Genomic DNA, 15,461 nt, shown 5'->3' with positions numbered 1-15,461 from the left:
CCCGCTCATTATTTTGTTGATCTGACTTTTTACCTCTAAACACTTATTGATGTCTGTAAATAGGTTAAAACTCATGCATGTTTTGAGTGTTACATTTTGTGTTCAATATATATATATATATGTTTGGCTATAACTTATGCATATATGAATTTCCAGTAAACAGAATTACATTTCCAGAGGTGATTGTTATCATTAAATAGTTATCAAGATGCTTTTGTTAGATGAAAATATTATATTAGTGGCATAGAGTGTGTGAAGATTTTCTTTGCAATACATTATGAAATGCTTTCAAAATAATTCACTAATATTACTTTTCTAGGACCTTGGGAGTAAGGACCTGAAAAGAGAGAAGATATGTTACGTGTGTCAGATTGTGAGATTAGGACGTATGGAACTAAGAGACAACAATACAAGAAAACTGACATCAGGATTACGGCGGCCCTTCGGAGTTGCAGGTATTATTGAATTCTGCATTGAACCGAAAAATATTTCCTGTTCATGGTCGTCATATTCCACTATACTCCACTATCTCACTTCTTGCACTGTGATTATAAATTGTGTTTGGAAAAATATTCAGTTGAGTTTATATATATTTAGCATCATTTGTGTGATGTCTGTTAGTGTACAATATCAGATGATCCAATAGCCAAGATACCTCTACAGACACTTTGAAAAAGCCCTTCCCAGTTTTCCTTGCCAGTGCGGTGCAAAGTTATATGGAAAGAGTTGGGCTCAACCTCTAGCCCATACATTGTTCCTATACTTCCACAAGATTTCAAAATATACAGTGATAAACCTGTTCTATTTAGAAAAGAAAAAAGAAAACGTTCTTCTTCTTTCCCTGATAAACATTGCTCTCAGCAAGCTTAATCCACGCCTTCCGTACCTTGCAAAACACTTATCTGTCTTAACAAGTACAAAACTGTCCACATTTGCAAACATGGGCCTCTTTTTTTAAATTTTCTAATTCAGTAGTGGGGGCCACTTTTATTTTGGTACCCGGGCCTGTTTTCTGTCCCAGTCCGACCCTGCTTATTTGTCATTTTACAGCCTGACCAGCCCTTGATAACGTTAGATTTAGCTATTTCACGCCATTCCTGGGAATCTTTTTAGTGTGTTAAAAGACATTCTAATAGCAGGAAAGCAATGGGTACCTAAAGCTAAGTTTCCCTTTTCTTTGTTTAAATTATGTTTTCTTTGGTTTTAATTCAAGGAACATGTAAACACGTACATAACGTACAATCAACACAAAATGTCAAAAAACTGTAAAGAACAGTTCACAAACTACACATGGCAGCAATGTGATTCTGTTAAAATGTCTTCTTATAATGGCATGTCATTGTGATGGAAATGTTATACTGGAAACATATTTAAATGTTTTTAATAAACCTATGGAAAGCACATTCCTATTTCTGTTATTTATTTAGCTTATCAAGATTTTCTTTTCTTTTGTTGAACTGACCTCTTACACTGACTTAAAAGGAATTCTGCTGTGTATAGTGGAATAACGCAGAAAAGTTAAAATTAAATTTTATTAATTAAGCAAGTCTTTGATACATTATGTTTGCATCGTGGCTGTGTTCAATGAACCAACTTTTCATGATTGCAGTAATGGATGTCACAGACATAATTACTGGAAAAGTCGACCATGATGAAGATAAACAACACTTTATTCCATTTCAACCGTAAGTACAGAGCTCCTGAGAATCCTCTTAGGTGATTCTGAAAGGATTTGATTATGAGAAGGCGAAATGCCCTGCAAAGTTAATTAACTTTTGATGTTGACCTGCCAGATATAGAGCTCCAGTATATATGTGCATTGCTAGCGGACTGGAACTGGGAAAAGCAATATTCGGTGCCGAAAGATTCATGACATTTCTGTGCTCTCTCGTCCTTCGATAAATGTACATTCAATATGTTTGTGAAATATGCATTTGTATAGTGTAGCACTCTCTTGATCAGAGAGGCTGCATTTGGAGACGAAAGACGTGGAAAAACAGGTTAATTCACAAATTAAAATGTTCTAATTTTTTTGTATATTCCTAATTTTAGGCGGTAGAATTGGTTAGTTTAGAGTAGGTAAAGGGGAGAAGATAGAGCGGTTGACCTTGAAGCTGGGGAGCCGGGTTCGAGTCTCAGCAGGGACGCTCAACATCCTGTGATTCTGGGCCAATCACTTAAACTCTCTGTATCTAACAAAAAATGAATGTGTTCGTCTGTAACACAACTGGTGCTCATATAAAGCGCTCTGATACCTCTGATAAAGCAGTTTAATTGGTATGATCTTGATTACTGCTGATCTGAGCTGTAGTTAGGGTACGAAAACAGTACATAATGCTTGATACTCTGCCTTGAGTGTAAAAGAAAAACCACAGACACCTCCCCCGTGTTAAGTTCATGACTTTAATCTCTGCAATACCAATAAGAGGTTAGCAAATATAGTCACATGAAATGCCCATACTCTTGACCAACCATCCTCATACTTGTACAATTTAGAGTTGCCCATTACCTCCTAATGTAGATGGTTCTGAAAACAAATGCCCTGTGAATTGCTATCACATTTTAGAGTGGGGTAGGAGCAGAGTGGATGCAAAGGGGAGGAGGAGATGTGCATGGAGGGAGCAGAGATTAGGGAGCTAGCACTGATGCTTCTCTACAAAGCTGTGGAGGTTCTCATAGCCCTTCAAGATCATTGTGTGGCAGCCCTTCCCTCTAATATGGGTGCAGTATCAAGAGAAGGAAGAGAGCTGACCCATGTGGCATTAGGGAGGGATTGAAAGAGTAAGGGGAGACGCCAGTGGTGAATGCGTCTCCTCTCACTTCATCCACCCCCGTAAATCCATCCCTTTATAATAGCACATGTAAAGGGATGTTATAGTTCCTGAATAAAACTTAATGAATTCATTAAACTCACACCCCCACCAATGGAACCGAAAATTAACTGCTCATAAACTCACTTATGATGCTGAGGTACGACTACCGCGTCTTGAGGAGGTTCAGGCAGATTTGTTGGGGCAGGAGATTACGATGGAGGAAATACGTAGTGCGATAAAACACATGGCACGCAGGAAAACTCCGGGGGCAGATGGCCTACTGATTGAATTTTACTCGACTTATGTCGATATTCTGGCCCCTAAATTGATGGCAGTTTATAGAGAGGCCCGGGAGCTGGTAAGACTGCCTGTTTCCACTCGCGAAGCTATCATTATCCCGCTGTTGAAACCGGGTAGGGACTCCTTGTCTAGATCAGCCTACCGCCCGTTATCAATGTTAACAACTGATTACAAGTTATTGAGTAGGATTCTAGCGACCCGGCTCCTTCCCTATATGACGCATCTGGTCCATAGTGACCAGGCGGGTTTTATCCCGAAGCGCACTATGGCAATTAATATACGACACCTCCTCAGTATATTGGGAGAGGATCATAGAGCGACCCCACTGCGGCGGTCCTCTCTGTAGATATCGAAAAGGCGTTCGACAGCCTAGAGTGGCCGTACTTGTATCGGGTCCTTTATGCATTCGGGCTTGGGGACTCCTTTGTGGGGTGGACGGAGCTTCTTTACCAATCTGCAACGGCTAGAGTGCGGATGGGTGTGACAATCTCCTTATCTTGCCCAGTGGGGTGCGATACGTGACAGGGGCGTCCGCTCTCTCCGTTGTTGTTTGCCTTAGCCATTGAGCCCTTGGCCTCCCATGCGCAGTCGGGGAGGCATTATCCTGGCTTGGACCTCCGCAGGGACATGCAGTTTATCTCTCTGTATACGGATGACTTGTTACTGTTTCTTGCAAACACGGATACGGCATTGGAGGGCGCGCAGCAGTTTCTTCATGCATTTGGGCAGTATTCAGGGCTGGGGGTAAACTGGGCAAAGACTTGTTTATTTCCGGTGGCTCCGGCCGCGTTGAACCCCCCTCAGGTGGCTGGCATTCACTGGGAGCCTCACTGTCTGCCTTATTTAGGTACTAACATCTATCACACCGCCGTGGATTTGTTGGAGGGTAATCTGGGGCGGGCCATTCGAGGACTTAGAGGCAGCTTTGCGTTCTGGAGTACATTACCATTAACAGTGGCAGGGCGAGTGGTGCTCCTGAAGATGGTGGCGCTCCCTCGCCTCTTGTATTATTTTCGGATGTTGCCGATCTGGGTGCCGGGTTCCATCTTCCGACAGCTCCGCGCTGTGGCTGGGGAATTTCTTTGGGGGTCGGGTAGACGGCGGGTCGCGATGGCTACAATGATATGACCGAGAGCTGAGGGGGGTATGGCGGTGCCGGACTTTGAGTGGTATTATTTGGCGGCACAGCTGCAGTGGCTCACTCAAGCTGTGGCTCAGGAGTTCCGAGGTCCGGATGGTCCCGAGGGACGATGGGTTCCGCGCTATATCTTGTCCTTTATAGTACTTCAGCAGAAGATGCGACTCGAGCCGCTTACTGCCGAAGAGAGGACACTGAGGCTGTGCTGGAATCGGAGCCAGAGCCGGGCTGGAATCGCCCGCCCGTATGCCCTGGAGATACCGCTGGGGATGTGCATGGCTCTTCCGCATGGGGGGGGATTGGACAGCACTAGCTAATTGGGAGTCACTGGGAGTACAAGTGTTAGGAGATCTCTATGAAAACGGAACTCTGTTGTCATTTCAGGCCCTGCAAGAGAGAGATGATCTCCCGCGAGGGGACTATTTGCTACATTCAGCGCTTATCTCGGCAATGCAACACCATTGGGGGACAGGATTGTTAGAGCCACAGACCTCTATAGCGTGCCAATATGTGGTAATGGCTGCAGGGACCTTTAAAGCTATCACATGCCTTTATAGGCGCATGCTGACAGAAGCGCTGAAACCTTTGTGTGTGTTGCGGGAGAAGACGGGAAGCGGACCTAGGCAGGGAAATTCCCAAGACAACGTGGGCACAGTTAGTTAAGAGAGCTTGGAAGAGTACGAGGAACACTAGATTTCAATTGGTGCACTTTTATGTTCTGCATAGAGCATATTTAACGCCAGCTAAGATTAATCAGTATTTCAGTGCGACTGCAGCCCACTACCCGAGGTGTGACTTGGAGGGAGCCAATTTCCAACATATGATGTGGGGTTGTGAGAGGTTGGGGACATACTGGGAGGAAGTGCTGGATTTATTATGTAGAATAACTGATCGTACTATAGCACCGGAACAGGGTACTTGTTTACTGCACTGGTTCCCACATACTGCTAAAACGAAAGTGACAAGCAAATTTATAGATCTGGGTCGCATTGGAAATCGGCGAAGGGGCCAAGTGTGGGGAGATGGTGGGTGGAGTTCCTCAAATGGGCGTTAAGCGAAGGTACCCTTAGATTACAGCAGGCTCTCCTTACTAATAATGAGAAGGAGCAGGAAGCGGCAAGAGCATGGGAGGCCTTGGTTGCACTATTACAAGCTCCGGAGGAGGGTTCGGAGGAGGGCTCGAACTTGGGGGGGCCCAGTTGATTCACCTGACACTCTGGTACACTGGGAGTAAGCCATGATACACTCTGTGGAACTACAATTGGGCCCCAATGGCAGTTTATTATCAGCACTGCGCTTATACTGTTCCACTTTTTCACGCGCATAACTTGGATGTACCTCTCTTAGATATGACATACATTCTCACGGCACACCGGTGGCGGGCTAGGGTTGAGGGTGGGGGGTTAAGAGACAAGCAACTTGGGAATTGTCTTATTATCAGACATTTAAATTGATATTGTGGTATTGCTTTCATCTTCCTCCTTTTGTTTTTTGGAAAATCAATAACAATATATATATATAAAAAACAACTCACTTATGATATGAAAGAGCCATTACAGATGACATCACCAGTGATATTACATATCACCTTGTCATTGACATTGTTGGTATCACTCTGGATACAGTGTAATTTCTTTGCTTGGATATGGAGTACTGTGGTATTTAGTATAAATATTCTGAGTCCATTTGGTTGCAAGTTATGGTTTTCATAGGAGGGGGGCAAGTTATGGTGTGTGTAGTGGATTATAACTGGCAAAAGAAAGGGATTTATATATCTTGTTGTAGAACTATAATGACACTTTAACTGTGATTCTTTGGATCTTGCCTACAGACATGCATTTACAATGGGTTAGCTTTCTTGTCAATGTTATTTTCCTGCATCTTATTCTTCAGCTACCCTTCATCTTCTTGTATTTGTCCCTCCACTGGAGTATGCATGGATGGTCATGCATTTGCACACAAACGTAATCATGTTGGGTTGCCATAATATCATGACGCATATGTGTACATACATAATGATGCCTGCATGCTTACAGATCATCAGATTCTTTAAAAACTAAATCTGCGGATGCTGCACATTTAAGACCCTGATGTAAGTCTTAGTTGTCTGATCCAGCTACTGTTGGAGAGTAAAGACTATAAAATTAGTATATTGGTTATTGAGTCGAAGGGCAGTAGTACCTTAGGCACTTGGACAACAGTGAAAAGAAACAGTTCCCACAGTGTATCCTGTTCTTTAACTAGTGACTGCTCCTATCCAAGAGCACAGGCCTCACAGCTAAACTCATGGACATTTCATTTCTCCTGTCATATGATTATATCCATTTATAGTTAATCTACAACAATGTTCCTAGATGCAACTTGTGAAATCAAATTTGGTAGCTAAAAGGAATCTTTCTATGTTCATTTCATTAATGACGAAAGCATAATTAAATGTTATGTTTACACGGTATGGAAAATCTAAATTCATGTAATTGAATTTGTAATTATGGAATAAATATCATGGGGATAATATTGGTCCTGCATTACATGCAGATGCATCAGCATTCATGTTACATTTTTTAATATATCTTACCAAACTAGTGCACCATTAGTTGTTAAAGAAATAAAGGTGTTGGTAATCACTATGTATTAATGATAGAAAAACAATTGATATCTAGGTCTATCTACCAACACCTATTTTCTGTCCTGATGCATGATTGTATTAACACTCGCTAATTATTTTGCAAAACTGGGACGAAGTTTACTTTTCTTCTGTCAAGGAGATCATCATTGTCTCTATTAACGATCTTCCTATGTCTTTCTTGTCACCTTTTCTGTTCTTTTGTTATTTGTTAACTAATAATTACTTTATGTCACAACACGTGATATGATCATCTGTGTCCCCCTTGTTATTGTTATTTCCGGTTTCCTGTGCCCCTTTTCTTCCTGTGGTGTTGGTTGTTTTGTACATACTCCAGGATAGCATTGGATGACGCCATTCGACAAAAGCAGCTGAACATTTCATCCCGTTTTTCACCCAGGGTGGCAGGAGAAAATGACTTCCTTCAGACTGTTATAAACAAAGTGATCACAGCTAAAGATGTAAACTGCAAAGGACAGGGTAAGTTGTTACCTACTTTTTTGTAGTAATTTGATAACATTTCAAATCTCCATCTTTTTATGAAGTTGTTTGTTTTACTGCATGCAATTCTTTTCTCATCCTACATTGTGAAAACTGAGATCTGACAGAGATCGTATGGGCCTTTACACACAGTTTGATGGCTTTAGGACTAGAAGGGCATACTTGATCAGTGAGTGTAGTTTAAAAACTGTTTATTATTATATAAATAGACCATATTAAAGCAAATGAATCAGTTTGTAGGAATTGGTATTCCTTATGTACACATATGTAGGAAGCCATTTGTAAGAAGTGGATTGTTTGCTTGCTCATTTGTAGTTATAATATATGAACAAAGACGGCGAGAGGTGGAATGTTCTCCCTCCCAAAGACAGCACTAAAAACTACTCTCGTCATTCCAGACCCATGAAGTCTCCATAAAGGCGATCACTAAACTTTCTTTAGCATAATTAAAGTAATACAACTTTCACCATTTTAGAACTGTTGCGTATCAAGTAAAATAGAATGTAAAAACTTTTTGAATTGAGTTAAAAGATGAATCCTTTGTCACTTGGTGCATCGTGTAAAGTTCACATTCACTTTTAATGTTTTTTTAATTTGTATATGTTAATTGCATGATGGAAATGCTGATATTCTACAGCATTCAGGTTGTCTAGTGATATTTATTTTTACAAGAGTTGAAACTATGAGTAATTGGGATGCAGTTTTGAAATAATTGAAGACAGCATCTTTACTATAAAGAACAAAGAGATTCATTTACTAATAATTCATTTTTAAAAGGTTGTTGGAAACTGCCCACAGACTTTTTGCAAATCATCCTATGTACAATTATGTTGGTTCTCAAAATACCAGATTGCCGAATGGTCACCATAAAAAACATTAATTGCGACCCCTCTGCGATTGACCACTGTCACAGTCTTCATCATCATCAAATCCTTTATTTCTGTCAATTAAGAACGTAAAAACACATACATTCATATCACAGTTAAAATTTTGACGAGCAGTATACATAAACAAACACAAAACAAATGCAATTAAATAGCAGCTTACAAAATTAAAAAATATAAAAGAATTATACATCTCAATATCAAGGAAACTATTTCTAAATTGAAACACGTTCTGGTGTCGCCAGCGTTATCGAAGGCTTAATCTTCTGAGCTGAAACCTTCGGAGCCGAAACTTTCGATGCAGACACAAGCATCTAAAGAAAGCAGTTTAACAAAAGAGCCTCAGACCGATGTTCCACCTTTTGGATCCAAAACTAAAGGAAATTGTGACTAAACAAACTGGACATATGTTTGCCAAACTACCTGAGAAAAGGAAAATGGGCTTACAAGAAGATTACCACATTCCTATTAAAAGGAAAAATGTGGGTACTAACCCTTCTCCACCTTATATTTTACCTTCTTCCCCCATTGATCCAAATTTGCTCATCACACCCACACATTCACCACCACCACCACCTGACCCACAAGATACAGGGGATGGGGATGCAGATGACTATGCACCACATGATACTGACCCATGGGATCATTATGGCACTGACCCTCAACCAGATAATGACCCAGCCTTATATCCATTCAGACCTTCTCCTCCGGATGATATTGGCTATATTGAGCTCCTTAACAGAGCTACACAGTATCATGGGGTAGAGCTACATAAAGAGGTTTTGGAGGAAGATTTTTTGTTTGAAACCCTAAGTTAATCTAAGAGGGCTACCCAAACATTACCAATGCTAAAAGGTATGCTTAAACATGCCGATGACATCTTTGAAGACCCTATAGGAGCAAGAATCATCACTCCCAGGGTAGAGAAAAAGTACAAATCCGCGCCTACTGACCCTGTATATATTAAAGGCCAGTTGCCCTTGGACTCTCTTGTAGTGTCTAATGCTCGTAAGAGAGCTAATTCACAAACCACAGGTGGAGCCCCTCCTCCTGATAAAGAGTCCAAATTAATTGATGCTTCGGGCAAAAGGGTAGCATCACAAGCAACTAATCATTGGCGCATTGCCAATGCTCAAGCACTATTAGAAAGATATGACAGAGCTCATTATGATGACCTCGAGAAGCTCATGGAATGTCTTCCAGATGAGCATACGTCTAGAGCTAGTGACCTTATCCAAGAGGGTAAACTAATAACTAAACCTCTATCAGCTGTGTACTAGATGCAGCAGACACAGTTGCCCGGGCAGTAAATACTAGCATACTGCTTCAGAGGCAAACCAACCATTTGACAAAGAACACCTTTGTGGCCCAGCTGTTGATACATCTCTGGTAAAAATGGAAAAGGATACTGAGGTTGCAAAGTCCATGGGGGCCTTACAATCCCCTTCCAACAGAGGATCCTTTCGTCGCTCATTCTACTGGGGTGGCTCCAAAAATATATCTACAGAAAATGCCTCCTCCCCTTACAAAGGCAACAATCAGTTGCCCTTTTCAAGAGGTTACTTTAAAGGTGATATAGAGGAAACAATGGAAAGTGACGAGGCAGAGGTAATTCAACACGCACTTCCCATGCAAACACCTAACAGTCACTTCCTTTCCATACCCCCCGATTATTCCACTCCTGTCGGCGGATCTTTCCCAGTTTCTACTCATTTGGAATATGATTACATCAGACAAATGGGTTCTACAAATTATCCAATCTGGTTACTGCCTGGAGATTCCAAACACTCCACCAAACATTCCTCCAAGATCACACCTCATGTCACAAGAGCATCTTAGCTTTCTAAAGTAAAAGGTTCTCTCTTTGTTGCAGAAAAGTGCAATAGAACCGGTCCCTTTACAATACCAAGAGGCAAGCGTGTACTCCCTCTACTTTCTAACTCCCAAAAAGGACGGCTCTCTCAGGCCTATATTAGACCTCAGAGAACTAAATCTGTACATTCAGTTGGACCACTTCCATATGGTAATGCTCCAACAAGTGCTTCCACTCCTTCAGCAAGGTGACTTCCTCTCCACTCTCCGCCTACTTTCATATACCAATACATCCTCCCCCCCTCAAAAACCTCAGGTTCATGGTAGCAGGCCACCATTATCAATTCAAGGTGCTCCCATTTGGAGTAACAACAGCACCCAGTTTTCCCAAAAGATTTAGCAGTGGTCACAGCCCATCTGCGAAGACAACATGTTCACATCTTCCCATACTTAGATGACTGGCTGACAATTTAACAATGTATTGCATACAAAAACAGGGGGGACACACTCTCTCCAGCTGTCACAGCTAGCACAGACCATCTGGAAATGGGCCATACATCACAAAATGTATCTCCTAGCGGAACACCTTCCAGGAGTAAACAATCAGATGGCAGACCTGCTCAGTCGTCAGACACAACAAATACACAAATGTGAACTACACCCTCAACATTTCCTCCCATTCTTTCAAAGGTGGGGCTTCCCAAACAAAGATCTGTTCGCCACACACCTAAACGCGAAATGCCCAAACTTCGCGTCCATGGATCCACACCCATTGTCCAAGGTCAATGCACTATGGATGATATTTGCTTATGCTTTTCCACCTCTCACACTCATTCCATAAGTGGTTCGGAAACTCAAACAAGCGTCCCTGACACTAATCCTAGTTGCTCCTGCATGAGCACGGCAACCCTGGTTCACAACCTTGTTGGACCTGTCAGGAGTTCCTCATCAAATACTACCTCTTACACCCAATCTCCTCATACAGAGCCATGGAGACATAAGACATCCAGACCACAGTCAACTCAACCTGGCGATCTGGCACCTGAAGTCCTAGAGTTTGGCTACCTTAATCTACCACCAGACTGCATGAATATTATGAAAGAGGCTAGATGTCCTAGCACAAGAGACTGCTATGTAGCAAAGTGGAAACGGTTTGTAATATACTGTACTAACAACCACATCAACCCGCCTGATGCTACAGGGTTCCAATTTAGCGTACACATCCATACGATTACATTTGGCTGCGATAGCGCATACCTCCAGAATAGACAACATCTATCTCTCTTTAGAATGCCATTACATCACTGAGGAGAGTCAGTGAGCTTCAGGCACTAACTATAGAAGAACCCTTTTTACAGATGCACCAAAATAAAGTAGTTCTTCGTACAATCCTAAATTCCTCCCTAAAGTCGTTTTTGCCTTTCATATCAATCAATTCGTTGATTTACCTGTGTTCTTCCCTCAAACAGATTATGTAGCAGAACGTGCTCCACCACATAAAGGCAATCCCATATCAAAATCAGGTATTGCAAGGTAGATAGTCAAATGCATTTGAATATGCTATGCAAAAGCAAAACAAACATTAACAGTTCCTCCTAAAGTGCACACTACGTGCAAACTGGGGGATTCTATGGCATTCTTTGGTAATTTACCCATAGATGACCTATGCAAAGCTGTAACATGGTCTACACATTCACAAAACACTATTTTGTAGATGTGTTAGCAAGACAGCAAGCTAGTGTGGGCCAAGCAGTTTTACGTACACTATTTCAAAACACTGCAACAGCTACAGGTTAGCCACCGCTTTGGGAGATAACTGCTTTGTAGTCTATGCACAGGATATGATCTACAACTCATATGCCTTGAACAGAAAATGCTACTTACCCAGTATGCATCTGTTCTTAGCATATAGACCTGTAGAGGCATATGCGCCCACCCGCCTCCAAGGGTACCCATACCTGTTGCAGTAACATCTTACTTAGATACATGCATTCATGGACATATCCTTTTCCTAATCTCAATAACCCCATTATTACCCTCTAGGGGAAAACAATCTAACAATGGAGTCGATGTTCATGCGCACTATCATCGAAAGGAGGGAGTCACCTGCCTCGTGACTGGAAAGACTTCTTTGAAGAAAAATAATGTGCAAACATCTGGACCCAACAGTAGATGGCGATCTATGCACAGCATATGACTCTACAGCTCTATATGCCAAGAACAGATGCATATTGGTTAAGCAGCATTTTCCTTTAATGCATATATTCATGGCATTGTGTAGGGGCACTCTATGCTGTAGAGCAATCAGAACTCCATTTAATTTGCTGTTGGGTAGTCAATGCCGCCTAGCTTGTACAATGTCCTCCCTTATTGTAGACCAACAGTTACGTACTTTGCGTAACCAGTGGATTGCCTCATTGACTCATGCTCCATAGCTTTCGGAAGACCCTAGAGCTTAAATTTGGGGCATTTGTTAAGAAGATTTCCACCCCCATATGGGCACTAGCTCTACTGTCATCTGGAACAGTCGTGAGGCCGGTCTTTTACTCCTGGAGAATTTAGTGGTATGTTCATTCTCATCAGGGTTCCTTGTGTCTTCTAGTAAGGATTGTGATGTAGTTGAGCTCATTGCTCCCTCCCCTTGCTGTATGCCATTGCCCTCCCACCTGTGGCCTTCTCCCATATGATGGACGCTTGGTGTAGAATTAGGATTGTAGTAAGAAACCATGGGTACATTAGTTGTAGTAAACTGGGGCAGGCGTCCAGCTTGTGTGTTTTGGATGACTGGTGAAAGGACTGCCACATATGGGACAGAACCAAACATTTCAATTCTTCTAGGTAGAAAAAGGTGACAGTTCCTTAATTCACAAATCTCGTCCCTCTGTGGCATCCAATGTGCATCAGTGGTAGTGATGTCCTCTCTAGGTTTCCTCAAGCTTGCTCTCAGATCGATTGGGGCTGTGGCCCTTAAAGAAGGGGTATTCTCATATTGGTAGAGAGCTGAGAACATGTTGGTCCATCCAATGTTAACATGGAACAGAGGTTGGTTGAGCATAACCTGCTTCTCAAGTGCCAAGTGGTGTCTTGGGCCTCAGCGGACCTGGTGATACCCCAGTGGTGTTTTCTAGGAACGGACAACTCTAGTGCCTACGTTTTACTCAGGCTAGAGCGTAGTTGGGTTAAGTAGGATTGTATGTCCGAACGTTTTCATTTAGCCAAGTGTTTGAGTTCCCCCTTATTTTTTGGGATCAACAATCCCTTGACCTCTTCAATTAAACAATAAATGTCATCCAGAGTGCAATTTTGCAAAGCATGCTTTGCCTGCTTCTACATTATCTGCATCCTTGCGTTTCACCGCGATACTCTGGATTAGGAGGGAAAGGGGAAGCGGATACTAGTAATGGGTGACAAGTGGCTCATTGATAGATGTTTGGAGTAATTCTAGCCAGGCGCCTCGCTCGTGTTTAATGGTCTCAGTATGCAGTTAAAAACGGGCACTATACAGATAGTGTCCTGGCACTCCAGTAACACTTTTGGTGAGGGAGAGTTCAGTTTTCCTTTACCCAAAACTTCTGCTGCTTGGTCCAGACCATGTGAAAATATATTGGACAGACACTGTACAGATTAGGCCTTTAAAAGAGGATAGCATTCAAACCTTGACATCACGTTTGTGTGGGAACGTAAATTTCACTTCCTCAGCCGTAAAAGCATTGTAGCCAATTAAAATCTCCCTAGGCGAGCAGGCAAGCAGCAGGGTATCATCTGGTTATTAATAGAAGAGAACAGCAGTACCTTTCTGATTAACCAAGGGGAGTGGCCCAGCCCATGCTCATCCAGCCGCTGATGGATGCAGTTGTGCACACCCATGGCCCAGCTTTGTCTGTGCCATGCTCGTGTGCGTCTCTCGCTGCGGGAGAGCAGGGGCACAATTTGAGCGCGTTCCATCCTTTCTTGCCATAGAATTTCAAGGCTTATATACCAGTATGCAAAATATTTAAAGAAAGAAATGTAGCAAGGTATGCAATGCATAGTATCGTCAAGAACTAACTCAATATTCTTTTCACATTTTTCATTTGGTAGGAACCATAGACCAAACAGAGGTACATATGTTTGTATACCCCTATAGATGTCGAACCCTAGCACATTGCTATGGGATTTATAAAATAATTTTTTGCAACGTAATATTCAATAAGACTAAAGGAATTGTAGTTTAATCAATTAACATAAATATAGATTTTATTGTTTTAGTGGAATCAATTGCATGATTTGTGATCAGCTTATCCACAAAGGAAGGGGGTCTTATTGCTGAAGCTAGTGCGTCCGCGTGATTGCTTTGTTATACATCTAAAAGAAAACCATTAATCCTTGCACAAATATGTATGTCTGGTCTTGAGCACTTATTGCTTATGACAGTTGATTCATATACTTTTATTGTTGATGGTTAACTATAATATATTGTATAAGAATATTGGAGATGTGTATGCAGTTTCAATTAAATAATTGTGATAGAAGGCAAGATGGCTGCACTCTTGATTCAAAGTAATTTAAAGTTATATGAAGAAAAAAGACAGACTTTAGAATTGATCCCAAGTCACATTTTTATGATGGATGAGTTGTTAATCTAAAACAATTGTCTGGTAAACACCTCACTACTTCATGAAATTGGATAAACCCCATACATTAATGATGTCACTTTACAGACTTGCTGTTTTCAAATTGCTAAATATTAAAAAGATGTTGCTTGAGGTACTGTAACATTTTATAGTGCTTACATCTAATATACATGTGCACATTGTGTTTTTTTTTCTTCTTATATCCAGATTTTGTTTTGTATTGATGGAAGAAATGTGTCATTTTTATTTGAACAGCATCTTCTGTAAGAGGCTTGGAGCAATTCATTTTGCAGAAATTCACTGTACAAATAAATTAAACTTAAGATCTTGAAGTTAATTGTTCTATCTTTTTTCACTTTAAGATTTACAATTTGATGATTCAGTGCAAGCAACATTTAATTACGCCTGAAGATCACTGATTCAATTATTCCTTTTATGCACAGTGCTGCCAAATAATATTCTTGTGTTAAAATAAATGGCGTTTCCATTGTTTTTAGACTCTGATAACCACCACAAGGTGTTAAATCACACCATTTACAACACATACATTTTGGTTTAAATTATTCTTCTGAGATATGATGATGGTTTAGAACTGCATACCCCCAAACAAATTACTACAATATCCCATCCGTATAAATATACAGGAAGGAGTGAACAGACATTACCATATCTTCCTTTCAAGTGATCTATAGCGAGGGGCAACAATCCTTACAAAGCCTCCCTACTGAAACATTTGCTCATAGAATTCCATGGTTTGAGACTTTTAGCCTGAACAGC

At 41.4% G+C, this 15,461-nt stretch overlaps 1 protein-coding gene across 2 annotated transcripts in view; it reads left to right on the top strand.

Annotated features, from left to right (window-relative positions):
* Positions 1–15,461, top strand: part of DOCK1 (dedicator of cytokinesis 1) — a 1,163,810-nt gene that overhangs the window by 156,193 nt on the left and 992,156 nt on the right. The window contains exons 10-12 of one of the 2 annotated variants that reach the window (XM_085606236.1): positions 320–455; positions 1,610–1,685; positions 7,275–7,354. In XM_085606236.1, coding sequence (XP_085462362.1) covers positions 320–455; positions 1,610–1,685; positions 7,275–7,354 — 292 coding nt within the window. Of the gene's footprint in view, positions 1–319; positions 456–1,609; positions 1,686–7,211; positions 7,355–15,461 lie in introns of both variants that reach the window. The other variant, XM_085606235.1, reaches the window with a different exon arrangement.

This window comes from Triturus cristatus, chromosome 1_2, assembly GCF_964204655.1.
Source record: "Triturus cristatus chromosome 1_2, aTriCri1.1, whole genome shotgun sequence".
In the NCBI taxonomy this organism is placed as follows: domain Eukaryota; kingdom Metazoa; phylum Chordata; class Amphibia; order Caudata; family Salamandridae; genus Triturus; species Triturus cristatus.
Note: the sequence above shows the minus strand (reverse complement) of the source record. Positions and strands in the feature narration are given on the sequence as shown.